This window comes from Hypanus sabinus, unplaced genomic scaffold (assembly GCF_030144855.1).
Source record: "Hypanus sabinus isolate sHypSab1 unplaced genomic scaffold, sHypSab1.hap1 scaffold_378, whole genome shotgun sequence".
NCBI classification, from domain to species: domain Eukaryota; kingdom Metazoa; phylum Chordata; class Chondrichthyes; order Myliobatiformes; family Dasyatidae; genus Hypanus; species Hypanus sabinus.
In genome coordinates this window covers 301569-322557 of record NW_026781270.1, presented here as the reverse complement: position 1 = coordinate 322557, position 20989 = coordinate 301569, and the positions used below count along the sequence as shown (strand labels likewise).

The window sequence follows — 20989 nt, the reverse complement described above, 5'->3', positions numbered from 1 at the left end:
GGTTAATCCACAGTCAGCGCCGTCAGCCTGTGACTGACGACATAGTCCCGCCCCCTCACGCTGGCGCTCTTAAAGAAACAGTTACGACCGCAGGCTCGTAACGGCTGCAACACAACTTCCCGACTTTTGAACTCAATGCTTCAACTAATGGCAACCACGCCATTTGCCTTCTGAACCACCCGATCAATCTGTGCAGTCTCTTTCAGGGAGCGTTGAACTTGGAGTCTGAGATCCCTCTGATCATCAACAGAGTTCAGGATTTTGCATTTAACAGTGTACTCATTGTCTCATACATTCCACCTACCGAGCTTCCGAGATTATCATCACTAATCAAATCTCACTGAGATTTCTCAGGTCCTGTTGAATTTATTGCCAAGTGCACAAGTACGGGAAGGTACAGGCAGAGAATCACTGACTTGTGGCAGCATCACAGGCAAGTACATTCAGATAACACACGGAACAAACAATGATACGATTCTCTGTCAGTAACAATCTATTATCTATAAATATGTCATTATGCGTATTTTAAATACAATACGTTCTGTCATATTCAATATTAAAATGTGCAATAACGGACTTGGAAATGTTGAATTTGGTCCCTGTTTCCATTCCTCCTGTAATCCACCACCAGCTCCTTTGTTTTTGTCACAATGAGGGAGAGATTGTTATCTTGACACCACTGTGTCGGGGTGATGACTTCTTCTCTGTGGGCTGTCTCGTTATTATTTGAGATTAGGCCAGTCAGTGCAGTGTCCTCACATATTTAATAAACTGATTGGAGCTGTGGGTGGCGACACAAGTCATGGATATACAGAGAGTAAAGGAGGGGGCAAGGAGACACCCCTGTGGGGTATGTGTGCTGAGGGTCAGAGAGACAGAGGTGAGGGAGCCCATTCTCGCGATCTGACAGGAAGTCCAGGATCCAGCTGCACAAGACAGGGTGAAGGCCGAGGTCTCTGAGCTTCTTGTCGATACGTCACGCCTTCGTATGGCTACTGCTCTGCCCATGACCGCAAGGAACTGCAGAGAACTTTGGAGAGCCGAGAACATCAGAGAAACAAGCCTCCCCTCAATGGACTCTTCCTACACTTCCCCAGCCTCGGAAAAGCAGGCCATGTACTCAATGATCCTCACAACCTGGACATTCTTGCTGCAAACCCGCTCCCCCATCGGGGAAGAGACACAAAAGCCTTAAAGCGTGTACCACCAGGCTCAATGTCGGCTTCCTGTCTGTGGTTATAATCCAAATGAATGGTCTTCAGTCCGATAAAATGGACTTAACCTCACAATGTAACTCGACGTGACCCTGCACCAGCTGTCTATCTACACTGCACTTTCTCTGCAGCCATAATGCTTTGTTACAGTTATTGTTTTGTCGTATATCAGCTCAATGTACTGTCGTAATATATTGATCTGTGTGGATGGTACGGCAGGCAAGATTTTCACAGTAGCTCGGTACGTGATAAGAAAAAAACGAATTCCCCATTTTAACTGTGTGGAAATATTAGACAGACTGAGCGTCTGCTTTGGAACCTCAGGAGGAAACTTAACTGAACTGTTGTCATTTCTGAGGAATGCAAATAAATAGAAAAGGCTTCAATCTCGCGTTACGATCTGCGGTAACTGGGATCAGGTGACCGGTGATCAGTTTACCACCGACAGATGCCGGGGGGACATAATAATCAGAAAGTCCCTAGTCGCAGCCGTATAAATAAAATGTGATATCAGTAGGTGTGTGGTGCATGACAATACACAATAGGTGCCGGAGTAGGCCATTCGGCCCTTCGAGCCTGCACCGCCAGTCAATGTGACCATGGCTGATCATCCACAATCAGTACCCCGTTCATACCTTATCCCCGTATCCCTTGACTCCGCTATCTTTAAAAGCTCTACTTAACTCTTTCTTGAAGACATCCAGGGAATTGGCCTTCACTGCCCTCTGCAGCAGAGTATTCCATAGATCCTCATCCCTGTGGGTGAAAATTTCCTGAACTCCGTTCTAAATGGCCTACCCCTTATTGTTAAACTGTGGCCTTTGGTTCCGGACTCCCCCAACATTGGGAACATGTTTCCTGCCTCCAGTGTGTCCAATCCGTAAATAATTTTATCTGTACCAATCAGATCCCTTCTCATCCTTCTAAGAATGTGAAGGAGATAGACAAGCTGAGCAAAGTCACAGATTGATGAAGGGGAGGAATGATCCATTTTGATACAGAGGGAAGCGGAGAGTTTGATATTGTTCCTGATGCCGGAACTGTAGCCAGTAAGAAGATGAAATCTTGTTTCTCCAAATTGTTCTGAGCTGTGACAGAGTTTTTTTTTTATCAGAAGACACCATGGAGACTAAAATTATCTGAGTTGAAATGTCCTTCACCCACTGACGTGCTTTGTAACGTTTTAACAGTGTAGAGAAGTCAAAGGATTTGTGTATGGGAATCTCAAACACAACAGCACGTTAGTTCCGCTGTATCTGTCAGTTCGCCAGTACTTGAATGCCACCGATCCTTGAATGTGGAGGCAGAGATGTTGGGGAAGACAGCGCCCCACTCGCTGCAAGGAGAGCCCGAACACGTGTCCATGTCCGTGATCTGATTTGATACATTGCCATGACTTGATAGCAGTGTGACGTCATTCACTGACGAAAGGTCTCGGCCCGAACGTTGACTGCTCGTTTCAACGGATGCTGCCCGACCTGCTGAGTTCATCCAGCTTGTTTGTACCTGTTGATGTCATTCACTGGCTCTCATTTTGGAAGGGATTCAGTCGGCCATCGCAGATACACCAGCAGCTTCGCACTGGGAAGCGGCCGTTCACCTGCTCCGTGTGTGTGAAGAGACTCATTCAGTTAACCCACCTTGTCATGCTCCGGTGAGTTCACAATAAATAGAAGCCACATTTCTGTCCGGAGTGAGCAAAGAGTTTTACTCAATCATCCCGGCTGCTGCAACGCCAACAACTTCACATCAGGGAGGAAGTTCAAATCAGCTCCGTGTTAAATGTTTAACCATCACGGTGACAGAAGGCAGCTGCAGGTTCATGAGGGACTGTTACTGTCAGATTCTGCAGTTCCTGCGACTGCTCATCGCACCCAGGATTGAACCCTGGTCACTGAGCATTGGAGGTTTCTGTTCTGCTGATGTTAGCCTTGAACTAGACTGGTGTTTAATATTGTGGATCCGTGAAAGATAAATCAGTTCTGTATTCACTCCACTGTCTCAGGTAGTTACTGACTTTACCACACTCACAATGTACGCTAGAAAAGCCACTCGGCCTATCTTACCCCTGCCCATGTTTCTGTTCCATATCAGTACATCAAAACCTATCCGTGCCATTCCCCTATCACTCTCCCTGAGATGATAGGTTTCAACTAGTCACCACACAGTGGGATAGGAGATTTCCGTTGAATTTCATAGAATCATAGAAGTCTACAGCATATTACAGCTGTGCCGACCATGTAAATTACTCTGGTAACTGTCTAGAATTTCCCTACCGCATAGACAGCTATTTTCCTGAGTTCCATTTACCTCTCTAAGAGTCTCTTAAAATACCCTATTGTATCCGCCTCTACCACCGGCGCTGGCAGTGCATTCCACACAGGCACCACACTTTGTTTTAAAAAACTTAGCTCTGGCATCTCCTCTGCAGGTACTTCCAAGCAGCTTAAACCTATTCCCCCTCGTGTTAGCCGTTTCAGCCCTGGGAAAAAGCCTCTGGCTATCCACACGACCAATGCCTCTCATCATCTCATACACCTGCATGAATCTCCTGCATGATTTTCTCCGGGCTGAACAAGACGATGAGCTCAATGTGGTTTTGACGTTCTTCAGGGCTCCGGACGAAGTTGGTTAAACTCCTTCTTCCCCGCTCTTTTCAACGTTTTGGGTCATTTTCACCAATTTTAAAGGACTGTGCCTCAGACAGCTGGGTTGTTGCAATTGTTACGTACCAGCAGCAATAGGTCACTAATGGAGTCTTGTTTCGATGTTAAATCCACTATCTTTATCAGTATCTACTCCAAATATAAAAGATTAAACGAAATAAACAGAAGTTAACAGCGTTATCGTATATATATGTACGTACGTAGAGCTTCCAAACTATCAAGCTTGGGAAACAATGCTTAAAGTCCTAAAATGGTAAGGTAGAAAAGTTCAGTAATCCACGGAATACGTGAGAGAGGGGAGAGATTTATAAATCCACCCGAACATGTAGAGAGAGGGCAATTACGAAGAATTCCACACACATTCCACGCTGGGTAAACGAAATATCAGTCGCCAAAGATCTTATCCGTTGATTCGTTCCGAAATCCACTTCGAACTATCACCAGGTGACAGTGACAGGAATACCGTCTTCAAGTGGTTACCGTAGAACACCCCGATACCAGGTAAGGGCCAACAAAAGTGATACCACAGTATACTCCAGCAAATTCACAAATATGGATTATACGAAGTGACAGTCACACATCCGTTGTGCACGGCGTGCCGATCATGAACCCGATTTTCTGGGCATTTCAACCCATAGCAGTGACAAGCTGAAGTTCCAACAGCTTCCTCTCTCTCTCTCTCTCTCTCTCTCTCTCTCTCTCTCTCTCTCTCTCTCTCTCTCTCTCTCTCTCTCTCTCTCTCCCTCTCTCTCTGCCGCAGCTTGTGTCTGACGTCACAGTCCCGCCTCACTCAGACATTTAAAGCGACACTCACAGTAAACGAACCTGCGGTCTCGCAACACAATGCATCTCTAAAGTCTGATAGTTGACTAGCTAGTGAATCTTCCATGGTGCAGTCGGAAACCAAAGAGTTGCCAGCCTTAGTCAGGGCTTTGGGGCTCCAGAGAGAGATGGGGCCTGGAGTTCACGAGGAGGAGGTGGAATCAAACCAGCAGGCTGTGGCTACAAAAGAAAGATCGGAAACATTTGGAAACAGGTTGCCCGAAAAAAAAAAGGTGGTTAATTTCTGGAAAATAGTAGTGGAAATTAACAGATCAGGCAATAAATGTGGAGAGGAATAAATAGACAACGTTTAGGCGGAGTTCCTTCTGCATTTTGTGTGTGTGCGTCTCTGTATTTCCAAAATGCAGAATCTCCTGCGTTTCAGATCTGCATTTTACTTTGGCATGAGATACACGTTGATACTGAGTATATTGTTTATCGGAGCCGCTTTCTGCGTTAAAACAGCTGCAGATTTTTCTATACACACGAAAAAAAATGAGGTACGGACATTAAACCAGTGCTTGCAGAAATGTTTAATGGCACCGTGACTACCCATAAGCCCCTGCGTTATAGTTTTTGGCCGGCATTGAAGCACAGATGAAATGCGCAGGCGTCAGGGTTGTGGCGTCTCTGAGTATGACGCATGCGCACAGTACTCAGAAGGCCTTTGAAATATCGTGTGCAGGTAAGAGCGATTTTCTGTCTCTTTACCTTAAACACCGATTTCGGGGCAATTCCTGTGACCCGCAACCCCAGGAGAGTCCTGCTCTCTTCCCTCTCTCTCAGCCCCCGATCCGTACACGGGCCCCAGGGAATGGGAACCGATGGTTCTCAGACAGAGCTGAGCTCCAGCTTGGGAACTCAGAGAAAGGGCACAAAATCTTTTACATCACCAGTTGAGAAAATCACCTTTGGTCTACCTCCAGTCGCAAGCAAGAGGAAATCTGCAGATGCTGGAAATGTAAGCAACGCACACAAAATGCCGGCGGAATTCAACATTAGCACTTTTTTCCATAGATTCTGCCTGGCTTGCTGAGTTCCTCCTGCCTTTTGTGTGTGTTGCTTGTTCTAACTCCTCTTGCTCTGGACTTTTCTACCAGTGAGAACATGTTTTATCTCATTCTGTCTGGGTACATAATGATATCAAACACCTTTGCCCTGGCAACAAGTAGCATTCACATCACAGATGTGCCAGACTACAATGAGACAGACTACTGCCCTTCCCTTCATATTCATTGGCATTGCCATCACTGAGTTCACCACTGTCAGTCATTTGGGGGTGGGTTCAGGGGAAATATTTATGTCCAATATAGAAACTGTTGTTACCTGTGTGGATTGTGGTGATGCAAAAGTTGCTGGAGAATTTGCAAGTGGGCAGAAGTGGAGTGATATTTGGAAATCTGACTTTTTAAAGTGTAATTTAGCAAGCAAACCACATATGAACAAAGTGCAAAAGCTCTGGTGAGAAAATCCTTCATTACCCTGTTACGTACCCCGTAACTGGGTGTCTTACCAGCAAAAATAGAAGTATCCGTTTATTTTCAAAACAGTGTTTATTAGTAAAATATACAAATCAATATCAACAATGCAAATATACAGATAATACACGTTAGCAATACTAAACTTAAAAGTGTGGGTATAATAATAATCAATAATAAACAAGCTATCGTTGTCTAGGGGATAATGAATTGTCATATGTGAGTATAAAGTTCAGTTCATACAGGCTGAGGTAGTTGTTGGTTGATGTGTTGTAATTGTCTTGCAAACCTTCCTTTACGATCTTGATCTATTGATGTGTTGTTGTGGCCATTCAGGTATGACCCCTATCACCTTTAGCTAGACCGTTCTTCTATGGTGGACTCGTCACCCAGGCAAGGGTGGACACACCCACAAGCCCCCACCGGCCTCGCTATAAACACTGTGAGTTAAAATTCTTCATTCGGTCTCTGATGTCACCAACTTTTCTCGTGGGTTCCAACACTTAAACAGTGCTCACTAGTGTGTCTCTTGGTGCGTCTGAGAGGTGTATCCCCAGACCTCACTTTTATCCCTACTCACAGGCTCTCAGGTGTCAATCAGTTTTGAATGGCTGAGCCCATCAAACCAGCCCACTCGGGCTGTCCACTGAGGAATTTTAATGAACAGAATAGTACCAAGTAAACAGCCCTCTCCGGAGCCGTGAGTCTTACAGGAGTCATAATATGGTCTCTCTCCCCCGGTGTTATCTAGCCCCTGCCTGAAGCAAATGTTCCATTCCAATATGTTTTGCTCCATCTCTTTCTCTCTCATTAACAGGCTGGCAACAGTAACGGTTTGTAATTCTCCCAGGGGAGGGGGACATGGGCAACCCTGCACCCTTCTGCCCATCAGAGCTGTTCATCCTTCGTAACAACCTGTTCCAGGCCTGTTAAACCAGTTGCGTGAGAGTGCAGATGAACTCGATTGAACCCAGAGGAGATCAAAGTTCCTATCGACAGTGATTTGCTAGCTATTAAAATGAATGCCTCTCCATATAAAATTCACTGTGCACATCTTGTCACTGGCTAAAAATGCACAGTACAAGATTTATGTGCACACTGGTCATTACAAATTAGGGGGGACATTGGTGGGTAGGTGAGGAGACCTCCAGTGTCCTTGAGGCCCTCACCTACAAGATGTGCATCCAGCTGCAGCTTGTAACCCTGCACTTGAAGGTGTTGGAACTTGAAATGGATGAATTCTGGATCATCCAGCAGTTGGAGGGCGTGATAGATATTACATGAAGAAAGGTGAGTTACACACAAGGTGCAGGACACAGGAAATTGGGTAAGAGTCAGGAAAGGAAATGAGGTTAAATAGCCATCGCAGAGTACTCTTGCGGCCATCCCCCATAACCACAGGGGGACCACTTTAGAAACTGTTGAGGGGAGTTGCCTGGCAGAGGAAAGTCAAAGGGGTGAGAGGGGATTGGTGAGTTAGGGGTGCAGAACAGGAAGGGGTCTAATATTCTAGCAGTGAGGCTTGCTAGAGCTAGTGTGGGGGAGGGTGATGTAAATTGTAAGGGGAATAGGAGGCAGAATGACAGAACAGATAGTGGAGAGATTGAATTGAATTGACTTTATTATGCGCATCCTTCATATACATGAACAGTAGGAACCTTTATATTGCATCTCCATCTAAATGTGCAATGTGTAATTTATAGTAATTAATAATAAATAGGACTGTCAATACAACATGAAAGTGCAATTGTATCAGCATGAATTAATCAGTCTGATGACCTGGTGGAAGATGATGTTGCCTGTTGCTCCTTTTGCTTTGGTACTGTTTCCTGGATGGTAGCAGCAGGTAGCAACAGTTGGTGTTTGTGGTGAATTGGGTCCCCAAAATCCTTTGGGCCCCTTTTACACAGCTGGCTTTGTAAATGTCCTGAATAGTGGGAAGTTCACATCTGCAGATATGCCGGGCTGTCCACACCACTCTCTGTAGGTTCCTGCGATTAAAGGAAGTACAGTTCCCATAACAGGCAGTGATGCAGCTGGTCAGGATGCTTTCAATTGTGTCCCTGCAGAAAGTTATTAGGATTTGGGGCCCCATCGCAAACTTCTTCAGCCGTCTGAAGTGAAAGAGGTGCTGTTTTGCTTTTCTCACAACATAGCCAGAATGTGCAGACAAAGTGAAATCTTGGTGATTTTTATACCAAAGAACTTAAAGCTGTTCACCCTCTGAACCCCAGATCCATTGGTGTCAATGTAGGTTAGTCTGTCTCCATTCCTCCTGTCGTCTACAATCAGCTCCTTTGTTTTTGTGATAATGAGGGAGAGTTTGTTTTCTGACACCAGTCAGATGTTGTTCAGACCTCAGACAGAGTCAGCAATCAAATGGCTGAGCGTGGTGCGATGAATGTGCTGAGCTGTGTATATCACAATGCAAGAAGCATCGTAGGAAAGCCAGATAAGCTCAGGACAGGGAATTATGATATTGAATCAATTACTAGGACTTGTTTCCACCCAACAATCTGTGGTGTTTGGAGGAACAGATTTGTCGGGAGATCACAATAGACAATAGGTGCAGAAGTAGACCATTCGACCCCTCGAGCCTGCACCACCATTCTGAGATCATGGCTGATCAACTACTATCAATACCCGGTCCCTGCCTTGTCCCCATATCCCTTGATTCCCCTATCCATAAGATACTTATCTAGCTCCTTCTTGAAAGCATCCAGAGAATTGGCCTCCACAACCTTCCATGACAGTGCATTCCAGGCCCCCACAACTCTCCTTAACTCCTTAGTTTTTCCTTAACTCTGTCCAAAATGACCAACCCCTTATTCTCAAACCATACCCTCTGGTACTGGACTCTGGAACATATTTCCTGCCTTTATCTTGTCCAATCCCTTAATGATCTTATATGTTTCAATCAGATCCCCTCTCAATCTCCTTAATTCCAGCGTGTAAAAGCCCAGTCTCTATAACCGCTCTGCGTAAGACAGTCCAGACATCCCAGGAATTAAACTCGTGAATCTACGCTGCACTTTCTCGACAGCCAGGATGTCATTCCTTAACCCTGGAGACCAAAACTGTACACAATACTCCAGGTGTAGTCTCACTAGGGCTCTGTACAAATGCAAGAGGATTTCCTTGCGCTTGTACTGAAATTCCCTTTGTAATAAAGGCCAATATTCCATTAGCCTTCTTCACTGCCTGCTGCATTTGCTCATTCACATTCAGTGACTGATGAACAAGGACTCCTAGATCTCTTACCTAACTCTACACCATTCAGATAATAGTCTGCCTTCCTGTTCTTACTCCCAAAGTGGATAACCTTACACTTATTCACATTAAACGTCATCTGCCAAGTATCTGCCCACTCACCCAGCCTATCCAAGTCACCCTGAATTCTCCTAACATCCTCATCACATGTCACCCAACATACCACCCAACTTAGTATCATCAGCAAATTTGCTGATGTTATTTTCAATGCCTTCATCCAAATCGTTGACATAAATTGTAAACAGCTGTGGTCCCAATACCGAGCCCTGTGGCACCCCACTAGTCACCACCTACCATTCCGAGAAACACCCATTCACCACTACCCTTTACTTTCTATCTGCCAGCCAGTTTTCTATCCATGTCAATGCCTTCCCCCCGATGCCATGAGCTTTGATTTTACCCACCAATCTCCTATGTGGGACCTTATCAAATGCCTTCTGAAAATCGAGGTACACTATATCCACTAGATCTCCCCCGTCTAACTTCCTGGTTACATCCTCGAAAAACTCCAACAGATTAGTCAAGCATGATTTACCCTTGGTAAATCCATGCTGGCTCGGCCCAATCCTATCACTGCTATCGAGATATGCCACTATTTCATCCTTAATAATGGACTCTAGCATCTTCCCCACCACCGATGTCAGGCTGACAGGTCGATAGTTCTCTGTTTTCTCCCTCCCTACTTTCTTAAAAAGAAAGATAACATTAGCCATTCTCCAATCCTCAGGAACTGATCCTGAATCTAAGGAACATTGGAAAATGATTACCAATGCATCCGCAATTTCCAGGGCCACCTCCTTTAATACCCTCGGATGCAGACCATCTGGACCTGGGGATTTGTCAGCCTTCAGTCCCATCAGTCTTCTCAACACCATTTCCTTCCTAATGTTAATGTGTTTCATTTCCTCTGTCACCCTATGTCCTTGGGTATCACAGACCATGCCAAGAAACAAAGGTTGATTCAATAACTGATTTTAACTTTCCATATTTTGACTAGGACTCCCATAATGTAAAAGGACTAGATGGGGTAGAGTTTGTCAAATGTGCCCTTATTCAGTACGTAGAATTCCCGATGCAGAAGTGTGCAATAAGCTGTTAGGAAATGATCCAGGGCTGGTGACAGACATTAGTGATCATAATGCCATGAGATTCAAAGTAAATATGGAAAAAGATAGGTCTGGACCACGGGTTGAGATTCTAAATTGGAGAAAGGTCAATTTGGATGGTATCAGAAAGGATCTGACGTGTGGTTTGGGACAGGCTGTTTTCTGGCAATGGTAAGTGGGAGGCCTTCAGAAATGAAATTTTGAGCGTGTGGAGTTTGAATGTGCCTGCCGAAATAAAAGCTGAAAGGTACCTGGTGCAGGGAGCTGTGCTTTTCAGGAGATATTGAGGCCCGGATCATTTTGTTCCTCTGAATGCCTCAGACTGTTGGGTGCTACCAAGACTCATTAATGACTACAAATCATAATTCCAAGCCTTGAGCTCATCTGACTTTTTTTTTACTCATTATCTGTTAGTTTCCAAAAGCTTCCCAATAGTTTTTGCTCTTTTGTTTGCCCTCACTTTGGCTTTTATGTTGGCTTTGGCTTCTCATTTCAGCCAAAGTTGTGTCCTCCTGCCTTTCCAATACTTCCACTTCTTTGGGATGTATCAATCACTCGGCTCCCGAATTGTTCCCAGAAACTCTAGCCATTGCAGCTCCATTGTCCCTCCTACCTTTTCCCTTCCAAACAAGTTTGGACAACTTCTCTGCCATAGAAATATGGAGAAGTTCAGTACAGAAACAGTCTATTTGGCCCATCTAGTCAATGCCGAAAAAACATTTAAGCTGTCTAATACAACTACCTGCTCCGGGATCATCACCCTCCATAACCCTACAATCCAGGTACCTATCAAACTTCTCTTAATCGTGAATTTGAGGTCATATTCACCACTTGCGCTGGCATCTCATTCCACACTCTCCCAACCATTTCAGTAAAGAGCTTTTCCACACTATCCCATTAAATGGTCACCTTCCACTTACCCATGACCTCTGGTTATCATCCCACCCAACCTCAGTGGAAAAAGCTGTCTGCATTTACCTGATCCATACCCTCATAATTTTCTATACTTCTCACAAATCCTCAAAGCAAGGTTTAATTTCCTTGTTTATATTTAGAGCCTTTTTTAGGTGTATAAAATGATGAGGGGTATTGATCGTGTGGATAGCCAGAGGTTTTTTTCTCAGGGTTGAAATGGCTAACTTGAGGGGGCATAGTTTCAAGGTGCTTGGAAATAGCTACCATGGGGATGTCAGCCATAAGTTTTTTATACACAGAGAGTTGTGGGTGATGGTAGCGGTGGTCGAGGCAGGTACAGTAGGGTCTTTTAACAGCCTCTTAGATAGGTACATGGAGCTTAGGAAAATAGAGGGCTATGCGCTGGGGAAATTCTGGGCAGTTACCAGAGTAAGTTACATGGTTGGCACATTTTAGGCTGAAAAATCTGGAATATGCTGTAGACTTCTATGTTTGAAGTTGAACAGCAAAGTAACTTCTCTTCTTTAAACTGTACATGTCTAGGATTTTAATGCCACTTTCCCACACTCCCATAGACCCTTTGTCCATCTCCTGAGTAAATAGAGATGAAAAATTATTTAAGATCTCGGCCATCTGCTTTGGTTCCACATGTGGGTTGCACTCTCTCTTGGAGGCTGCTTCGAGGGTCTCTCTCTCCTGAAGCAAATACAGTTCTCTTTATATCATGCAGTCATGTACACAGATACCTGTGGGTTCACCCCCCTTAGTTTCTCTACAGATGGGTATTGTTAACTTTATCAGTCATAAATTGTTTGTATAACAGTTTTATTTGCTACTATGTGTGGATGCAGACAGACACAGGCCCACCACCCAAAGTCTGCTGCCCTTGTAAATAGTCACTCGCTCTAATTGCTTATCTTGCAGGAGCCATGAGAAACACAAGGCACAATGTGCTTCTCACACCAAGGCTGCTCACCCGCTCAGCTTATCTCATGGGAAAGCAATTGTGCCTTTCTACTCTTATTCTCAAGCTCATGGATGCTATGACCTTTAAAAAAAATAGCCAGGGTCACAAGCGGCCTACGAGATGCTAACTTCTTAATATGACAGTGATATCTTAATTCCAGGTGTTGATCCACGCCCTTAACACATCCACCTGTCCTACACTGTTACTTGTATTGAAATATACCGGGCTCAGCATATTCACAGCACAATGCTCAACTTTTTCATTCCTGACTTTGAGGACAGAACAACATCTGTCTCCACCACCCCTCCAATATCTGTTCTGTTATTCAGGCTCCCATTCCCCCTGCAACTTTAGATTAAGCCCCCCCCCCCTTACCCCCACCTCCCACCATGCAGGTCTATCAGCCCTTTGGCTTTCCTCTCCCAGATCTATAAAAAGGAGGTGCATACCAGCTACAGGTAAATAGGAAGAAATGGGGTACAAGAAATTCAAGTGAATACTTATGAAAGAAATAAAAGAAGGCATGAGGTTGTCCCAGCAGACAAGGTGAAGGGAAATCCTCAGAGATTCTGCAGATGCGTTGAGAGCAAAAAGATTGCAAGCGAAAAAAAAAAAATCATCTGAACGATCAGAATATGAGGAGACAAAATAGATGGGGGAGATATTTTTCTGCTTCCGTATTTACACAGAAGATGGACACAGTATATAGAAGTGAGGCAAAGCAGCATCAACTCCATGGACCCTGTACAGATTACAGAGGTGGAGGTGTTTGCTGTCTTAAGGGAAATTACCATGGATAAGTTCCCAGGGCCTGTCAAGTTGTTCCCTTGGACCCTGTGGACGACAAGTGCAGAAATTGTTGGGGTCAAAGCACAGATACTTAAATCCCCGTTAGTGACAGGTGAGGAACTGGAGGATTGGAGGACAGCCAGTGTTGTTCCACTGTTCAAGAAAGACTCTAAAAATAAACTAGGAAATTATACATTGGTGAGCCTGATATCACTAGTGGGAAAGTTATTGGAAAGTGTGTGCAGGTTGCAGATATTTCATTTTAAAATCTTTTTTTAAATAAATTATTATTGATGATTAACAAAAAAGATACATTAAGTCGATATGTCATTATGTACAATAAAAAATTAAATTAGCAAATAACTGATTAACAGAGCTAAGCAATATATCAGTAATAATAAGAAAAAATAAATTTATAAGAATATTTTTTGAAAGAAAAAGAAGCAAAAAAATACCCTGTTAACTAAAAAAAACCCTGAAAGAAAAAAACAAAAAAAAGCATTAGCAGCAGAACCCCGGAGCTATACATCATACACGCTTGCATAAAAAATAAACATCAATCCACTAACTCAAATCCATTTAAAGAAAAATCAGAATGAAACCATATTAATTAACTCAAATCAGATGATAGAGGTGGGCAAATGAACTCCACCTTTTCTCAAAATCAAATCGAGAATCAAAAGTTTGACTTCTGATTTTCGCCAAACTAAGACATAACATCACCTGAGAAAACCATTGTATCAACGTAGGAGCAGAAGCATCTTTCCATTTCAACAAAATAGCCCTTCTGGCCGATAATGTGACAAATGCAATTACATGTTGGTCTGATGGAGAAATACCATGAAAATATTGAGGGATTATGCGAAATAAAACAGTCAATTTATTAGGTTGTAAATTAATTTTTAAAACTTTAGAAATTGTAGAGAAAATAAACTTCCAAAAATGTTTCAGTACAGAACATGACCAAAACATATAGGAGCTGGATATACAAGTATTTGGATCAATGTGGACTGATTCAGGATAGGCAGCATGGCTTGGTCCTGTCTAACCGATCTTACAGAGTCTCTCGAAGAAGTTATCAGGAAAGTGGATGAAGATAAGGCAGAGGATATCTACGTGGACTTCAGCAAGGCATTTGACGAAGTCTCATATGGGACGTTGGTCAAGAAGGTTCAGTCACTCAACATTCAGGATGAGATAGTAAATTGGATGAGTAAATTGGGAAAAGCCAGAGTGTGGTAGCAGATGGTTGCCTCTCTGACCGGAGGCCTGCGCCTAGTGGTGTGCCACAGGGATCACTGTTGGATCTGTTGGTGTTTGTCATCTATATCAGTAATCTGGATGTTAACATGGTTCGCTGGATCAGCAACTCTGTGGATGAAACCAAGATTTGGGTGTAGTGAACAGCAAGGAAGACTATCACGGCTTGCAGTGTGATCTGGACCCGCTGGAAAAATGGGTTATGTAATGCAAAATGGAATTTAATTGAGACAAGTTGCATTTTGGTAGGACCTAGGTCTTACACAGTGAATGGGAGGGCACTGAGGAACACTGTTGAAGAAAGGGATCTGGGAATACAGATTCACTGGGAATTCACTGCAAGTGGTGTCACAGTTTGATAGGGACGGAAAGAAAGATTTCGTCACATTGGCCTTAATAAACCAAAGTACTGAGTACAGGAGATGGATGTTATGTTGACTTTGTACAAGACATTGGTGAGGCCTAATTTGGAGTATTGTGTGCAGTTTTGGTCACCTACCTACATGAAAGATGTAAAAGAGGTTGAAAGAGTTCATTGAAAATTCACAAGGATGTTGCCAGGTCTGGAGCACTTGGGTTATAAGGGAAGATTGTACAGGTCAGGATTTTATTCCTTGGAACATAAAAGACTGAGGGGAGATTTGATTGTGATAGAGGGGCATAGCTCGGGTAAATGCAAGCTGGCTTTTACCACTGAGATGGGGTGGGACTACAACCAGCGACCATGGGTTAAGGGTGAAAGGTGAAACGTTAAGGGAAACATGAGGGGAAACTTCTTCACACAGACGGTCATCTGGGTGTGGAATGAGCAGCCAGCACAAGTGGTGCAATTTCAGCTTTTAAGATCTTTGTATAGGTACCTAAATGGTAAGGGTATGGGAGTGTGCAGTTGAAGTAGTTCAGCACTAACTAGATGGCCAAAATGGCCTGTTTCTGTGTTGTAATTTTCTATTACTGTAACAAGAACCTGAAATAATACAAAAATTCATTCTAAATCCTTTTAACAGCTGTGAAGACCAACCATTCATCTCAGCAGGAATTTTTTTTTATATATGGCATTAAAACTGTGGCACGTTAAGTTAAGGAAAATCCCAGTTGCACATCAAGAAAGACTATTTGCATGAGACTGTTTCAGTTACTGTGGGGCCAGGCACCAATGCTGCTCAGCAGGAACCGGGAATAATACCAATGCATAGAGTCAAACTGAGCCAAGGTACAAATTGGAGATGGCAGAAATGCCCATTCCTATAGAGACACAAGAGCATGAGGAAATTGATGGTCATTCCAGATACCAGCAATGTGCCCAGTCAGGAGATAATTTCTCTCTCCAACTTGGGTTGAACCTCACTGTAACAGTGTGATACCAGTTCAAACCTTGGCAACTCAAGTGATCTCATCTGAAATGTTGTCCTACACCCATTGATGGATTTTGTAAATCTTGTTACAGGTTGAGAATGAGAAGGAATTTATCTCCAAGACTCTCAAACACGGCACACCAGTTTTGCAGTCTCTGACTAGATACTTAAGAAGTGGAGCAAGAGATTCAATAGACCATCTGTCCTTCACAGACTGTGGGGAGGGATTCAATCGGTCCTTTGGCCAACTAGCATGTCTGTCATTTTACGCAGGGGAAAGGCTGTTCACCTGCTCAGACAGTGGGAATGGATTGACGCGGTTATCTCGATTGAAGGTACATCAGCAAGTTCACACTGGGTAAGGCCATTCACCTGTTCCGTGTGTGGGAAGGGATTCAGTCAGTCTTCCCACCTGTGCACACACTAGTCAGTTCATAACACACCAGGCAGAGGCTGGTCATCTGCTGAACTTCTGGGAAAGGATCCACTCAGTCATCTGACCTAATGGCTCATCAGCGAGTTCACACTGGGGATAAGCCGTTCACCTGCTCAGATTGTGGGAAGAGATTCATTCATTCATCCAGCCTACAGAGACATCAGCGAGTTCACACTGGGGAGAAGCCATTCATCTGCTCAGAATGTGGGAAGGGATTCACTGATTCATCCAGCCTACAGAGACATCAGCGAGTTCACACTGGGGAGAAGCCGTTCACCTGCTCAGAATGTGGGAAGAGATTCACTCAGTCATCCACCCTACAGAATCACCAGCGAGTTCACACTGGGGAGAAGCCATTCACCTGCACAATCTGTGGGAAGAGATTCACCCAGTCATCCACCCTACTGAGTCACCAGCGTGTTCACACTGGAGAGAGGCCATTCACCTGCTTAGAATGTGGGAAGAGATTCACTCATTCATCCACCCTACTGAGTCACAAGCAAGTTCACACGGGGGAGAGGCCGTTTACCTGCTCAGAATGTGGGAAGGGATTCATTGATTCATCCAGCCTGCAGAGACACCAGCGAATTCACACTGGGGAGAAGCCGTTCACCTGCTCAGAATGTGGGAAGGGATTCATTGATTCATCCAGCCTACGGAGACATCAGCGAGTTCACACTGGGGAGAGGCCATTCACCTGCTCAGAATGTGGGAAGGGATTCATTCAGTTATTCCACCTACAGAATCATCAGCGAGTTCACACTAGTGTGAGGCCGTTCACCTGCACAATCTGTGGGAAGAGATTCACCCAGTCATCCACCCTACTGAGTCATCAGCGAGTTCACACTGGAGAGAGGCCATTCACCTGCTCAGACTGTGGGAAGAGATTCACTCATTCATCCACCCTACTGAGTCACCAGCGAGTTCACACTGGGGAGAGGCCGTTCACCTGCTCAGAATGTGGGAAGGGATTCATTGATTCATCCAGCCTACAGAGACATCAGCGAGTTCACACTGGGGAGAGGCCATTCACCTGCTCAGAATGTGGGAAGGGATTCACTCAGTTATCCAACCTACTGAGTCATCAGCGAGTTCACACTGGAGAGAGGCCATTTGCCTGCTCAGACTGTGGGAAGAGATTCACTCATTCATCCACCGTACTGAGTCATCAGCGAGTTCACACTGGGGAGAGGCCGTTCAGCTGCTCAGTCTGTGGGAAGAGATTCACTCGGTCATCCGACCTACAGAGTCACCAACGAGTTCACATTAGGGAGAAGCCGTTCACTTGTTCATTCTGTGGGAAGGGATTCACTGAGTCATCCACACTACAGAGTCACCAGCGAGTTCACACTGGAGAGAGGCCATTCACCTACTCAGTCTGTGGGAAGAGATTCACTCAGTCATCCAACCTACAGACTCATCAGCGAGATCACACTGGGGAGAAGCCGTTTACCTGCTCAGATTGTGGGAAAAGATTCATTCATTCATCCAGCCTGCAGAGACATCAGCGAGTTCACACTGGGGAGAAGCCATTCATCTGCTCAGAATGTGGGAAGGGATTCACTGATTCATCCAGCCTACAGAGACATCAGCGAGTTCACACCGGGGAGAAGCCGTTCACCTGCTCAGAATGTGGGAAGAGATTCACTCAGTCATCCACCCTACAGAATCACCAGCGAGTTCACACTGGGGAGAAGCCATTCACCTGCACGATCTGTGGGAAGAGATTCACCCAGTCATCCACCCTACTGAGTCATCGGCGAGTTCACACTGGAGAGAGGCCATTCACCTGCTCAGACTGTGGGAAGAGATTCACTCATTCATCCACCCTACAGAGACACCAGCGAGTTCACACCGGGGAGAAGCCATTCATCTGTTCATAATTTGGGAAAGGATTCACTCAGTCATCCCAACTACTGGCACACCAGTCAGTTCACAATGGGGAGTGGCCGTTATTATGAATCCCTAGGTTTTGTTTGCTGTGGACTGTCATTTTAAGAGAGAGAGACAGAAATTAGGATGGTGAGTCAGTCTGACTTGCAGGTTGTTTAATTTGCTCACAGCTTGTTTAATTTTAACTGAGGACAGAGACACTCAGACGGAGAGGAAGGAGGAAAAGTGGAAGGATTGGAACCGGGGAACTAGTGGCTGAGGGTCACTGTTTGGAACTTTCCTGTGACCACAAGGGTGGGTTAATTATCGATTCACCATATATCGAATGTGTGGTTATCACCTCGTTTGATCCATGGGTGTGGATCGGATTTGGCGTATCCTGTGAAGACCACTTATGTGTTAACCCTTGTCTGGGTTTGATGTGATAATTCACTTGAAGATGATACCCCTTGTGACAAGTCACTTTCAGTGATAATTTGTATGTGGATTCGGAACGATGAAGCATAAAATCTACAGCGACTGTTGTCTCGTTTTACCACGGTGGAGCCTGTGGAATTCGACATAATTGCCTTCTCTCGCCATTTACCCTGGATTACAAATATCGCTCTCATCATCTATTCTGTGGTTGTACTGAACTTTCATACTCTAACACATCAAGACTTGAAGCCTTGTTTCCCCCAAGCTTAATAGTTTGGAAATTATATTTACACACATATATACACATAACTTATGATTATCTTGCTTAAGTTACTGTATTATAACTAGATTCTAATAAAGATCCTTTTATTATCAAAAACTATCTTCAGGTGTCGTCTATTGCTGCTGGTTCGTTTCTAAAGCGTTACGATTCATAACAAAATTGGGGGTGTGTCCTGGATATGAACAGATTTGGGAGCATATTGATTGATTAATTATTGATTTCATTGGGGAAATCCCTTTTGATTTATTTGTGTGTGGAATATCAGCATCAACAGATGTTGATAGATTTCCGGAAGCCTCAACCTCTGAGGCATTAGAGGATGCCAGTAGGATTGAGTTGTTGAGTATTGGTAAAAGGTGAAATTGACAATGAAGAGAGCACATATGAAGAGGATAATAGCAGAACATTATTTACCTGAGGGTGTGTTTAAAGTGGAGGAGTTGGAGGTGTTTTCTGAAAGCAATCTTAGCGAGCTGGAGGTCCAGTACAAGATAGAAAAATTAAAGATGGAGGCTGCAGAAAGGCAGAGGCAGTTTGAGGCTAGAGAGGCAGAAAAACAGAGGGAGGAAGCAGAAAGACAGAGGGTGTTAGAGCTGGAAAATATAGAGAGATTGCAGCAAAGGGGTCTGGCATTAGACTCTGGTGATAAGTTTGAGGCCAGTCAGTAAGTTAAATTGGTAGAACAAACATGAGGAAAGTGGTTCGACAGTGGTTCTCCCTATAGATGCTGCCTGGACTGCTGTGTTCCTCCAGCATTTTGTGTGTGTTAGTTAAATTGGTACCTCCTTTTTACGAGGCAGAGTTTGATGAATACTTTCAGCTGTTTGAGAAGGTTGCTCAGAGTTTAAAGTGGCCAAAAGAGGACTGGCATATTCTCTTACAAAGTGTAATTAAGGGGAAGGCTCAGGAAGCATATTCTGTTTTGACAGTTGATGAAGCAGCTGATTTTGACATAGTGAAACAGGGTGTGCTCTAAGCTTATGGGTTGGTCCCTGAAGCATACAGGCAAAAGTTTAGACATTTGGAAATCTGTGAGGCAGACTTATATGGAATTTGCTTATGAGAAGTATGTGTGTTTTGACCACTGGTGCACATATAAGAATATAAGTGATGATCTTAACAGCTTGAAAGAGTTGGTTTTAATTGAACAATTTGAAAGATGCGTCTCTGATGACATAAAGGCATATTTAGATGAAAAGGATGCTGCCACTTTGCAGGAGTCTGCTAGATCAGCAGATGAGTTTGCTTTAACTCATATTGTTAAAGTTACCCAGAATAAGAGTTTCCAAAAGAGTAGCAGGGATTACCAGGGTAAACCAGAAATTAAAGCTGGGACTAGTGACACGAGTAAGGATGAAGGGAAGCAGCTGAAGGAGAAATATTCTGGTCTTACTTGTTACTATTGTAAGAAAGCTGCTCATATGATGACCAATTGTTTAATTTGAACTTGCATTTGGTCAGAGAGTGAGGGAGCTTTGACCTTGTTACAGGTCCTGTAGTCTAGCAAGACATCTGAAGAAGAAAAAGAAAAAGGAACCAGTCCCGAATGCCTGTGTTCAGTATGTTGAAGCACCGATAACCCCATAGGGTTCTGAACATTCTGTTGAGACTCAGTTAAGGACTGAGAGGTCTGACTGAGTTAAGAAGGGATTTGATTATTATATATCTGATGGGTTTGTATTAGTACAGGAAGGGTCTGCGAAGGTACCAGTGAAAATTCTTCAAGATGCTGTGGCTTCTCAGTCACTTATATGAGACAGCGTTCTAAAGTTTGGTGATGACACTGACACTGGTGAGGTAAATCTTATTAAAGGCATTGGGGGCGGCGTGGTTTCTGTGCCATTGCACAAGGGACCTTTACAGTCAGGGTTGATTTCGGGACCTGCTAAGATCAGATTATGCTCCAGTTTACTGGTGGAAGATATTACTTTGCTGTTAGAGAATGACCTGGCAGATGGTAAAGTTGTTCCTGCAGTGCAGTTGACAACTAAGCCAACCACTGTCGACCCACAGATGGATTTTAACATTTATCCTTCCTGCGCAGTAACTCACAGTATGGCTAAAAAGTCTGCCGACGCAGACAGTTCTGTGCAGCATGATTCTGATACCCATGACAGC

At 44.2% G+C, this 20989-nt stretch overlaps 2 protein-coding genes across 5 annotated transcripts in view; both read left to right on the top strand.

The window, feature by feature from the left end:
* Nucleotides 1-5325: 5325 nt before the first annotated feature.
* On the top strand, nucleotides 5326-19208 carry LOC132388685 (gastrula zinc finger protein XlCGF26.1-like). 4 transcript variants are annotated; one of them, XM_059961061.1, is made up of 2 exons: nucleotides 5326-5387; nucleotides 15935-19208. In XM_059961061.1, the coding sequence occupies exon 2, from the start codon at nucleotides 16347-16349 to the stop codon at nucleotides 18159-18161; it is 1815 nt and encodes a 604-aa protein (XP_059817044.1). In that variant the 5' UTR covers nucleotides 5326-5387; nucleotides 15935-16346; the 3' UTR covers nucleotides 18162-19208. The 4 variants fall into 4 exon arrangements, with proteins under 4 accessions (XP_059817044.1, XP_059817043.1, XP_059817042.1 ...); XM_059961060.1 differs by lacking the exon at nucleotides 5326-5387 and adding an exon at nucleotides 6514-6622; XM_059961059.1 differs by lacking the exon at nucleotides 5326-5387 and adding an exon at nucleotides 6560-6622 and having other exon boundaries at nucleotides 15495-19208.
* Nucleotides 6514-20989, top strand: part of LOC132388683 (zinc finger protein 208-like) — a 43909-nt gene continuing 29433 nt past the window's right edge. The window contains exon 1 of the mRNA XM_059961057.1: nucleotides 6514-6622. The gene's annotated coding sequence lies outside the window, so the exon portion shown is untranslated. The remainder of the gene's footprint in view (nucleotides 6623-20989) is intronic.

What these genes read in the sequence shown, in the direction of transcription:
- LOC132388685 (XM_059961061.1), top strand. Translation starts at nt 16,347, where the DNA reads ATGGCTCATCAGCGAGTTCACACTGGGGATAAGCCGTTCACCTGCTCA.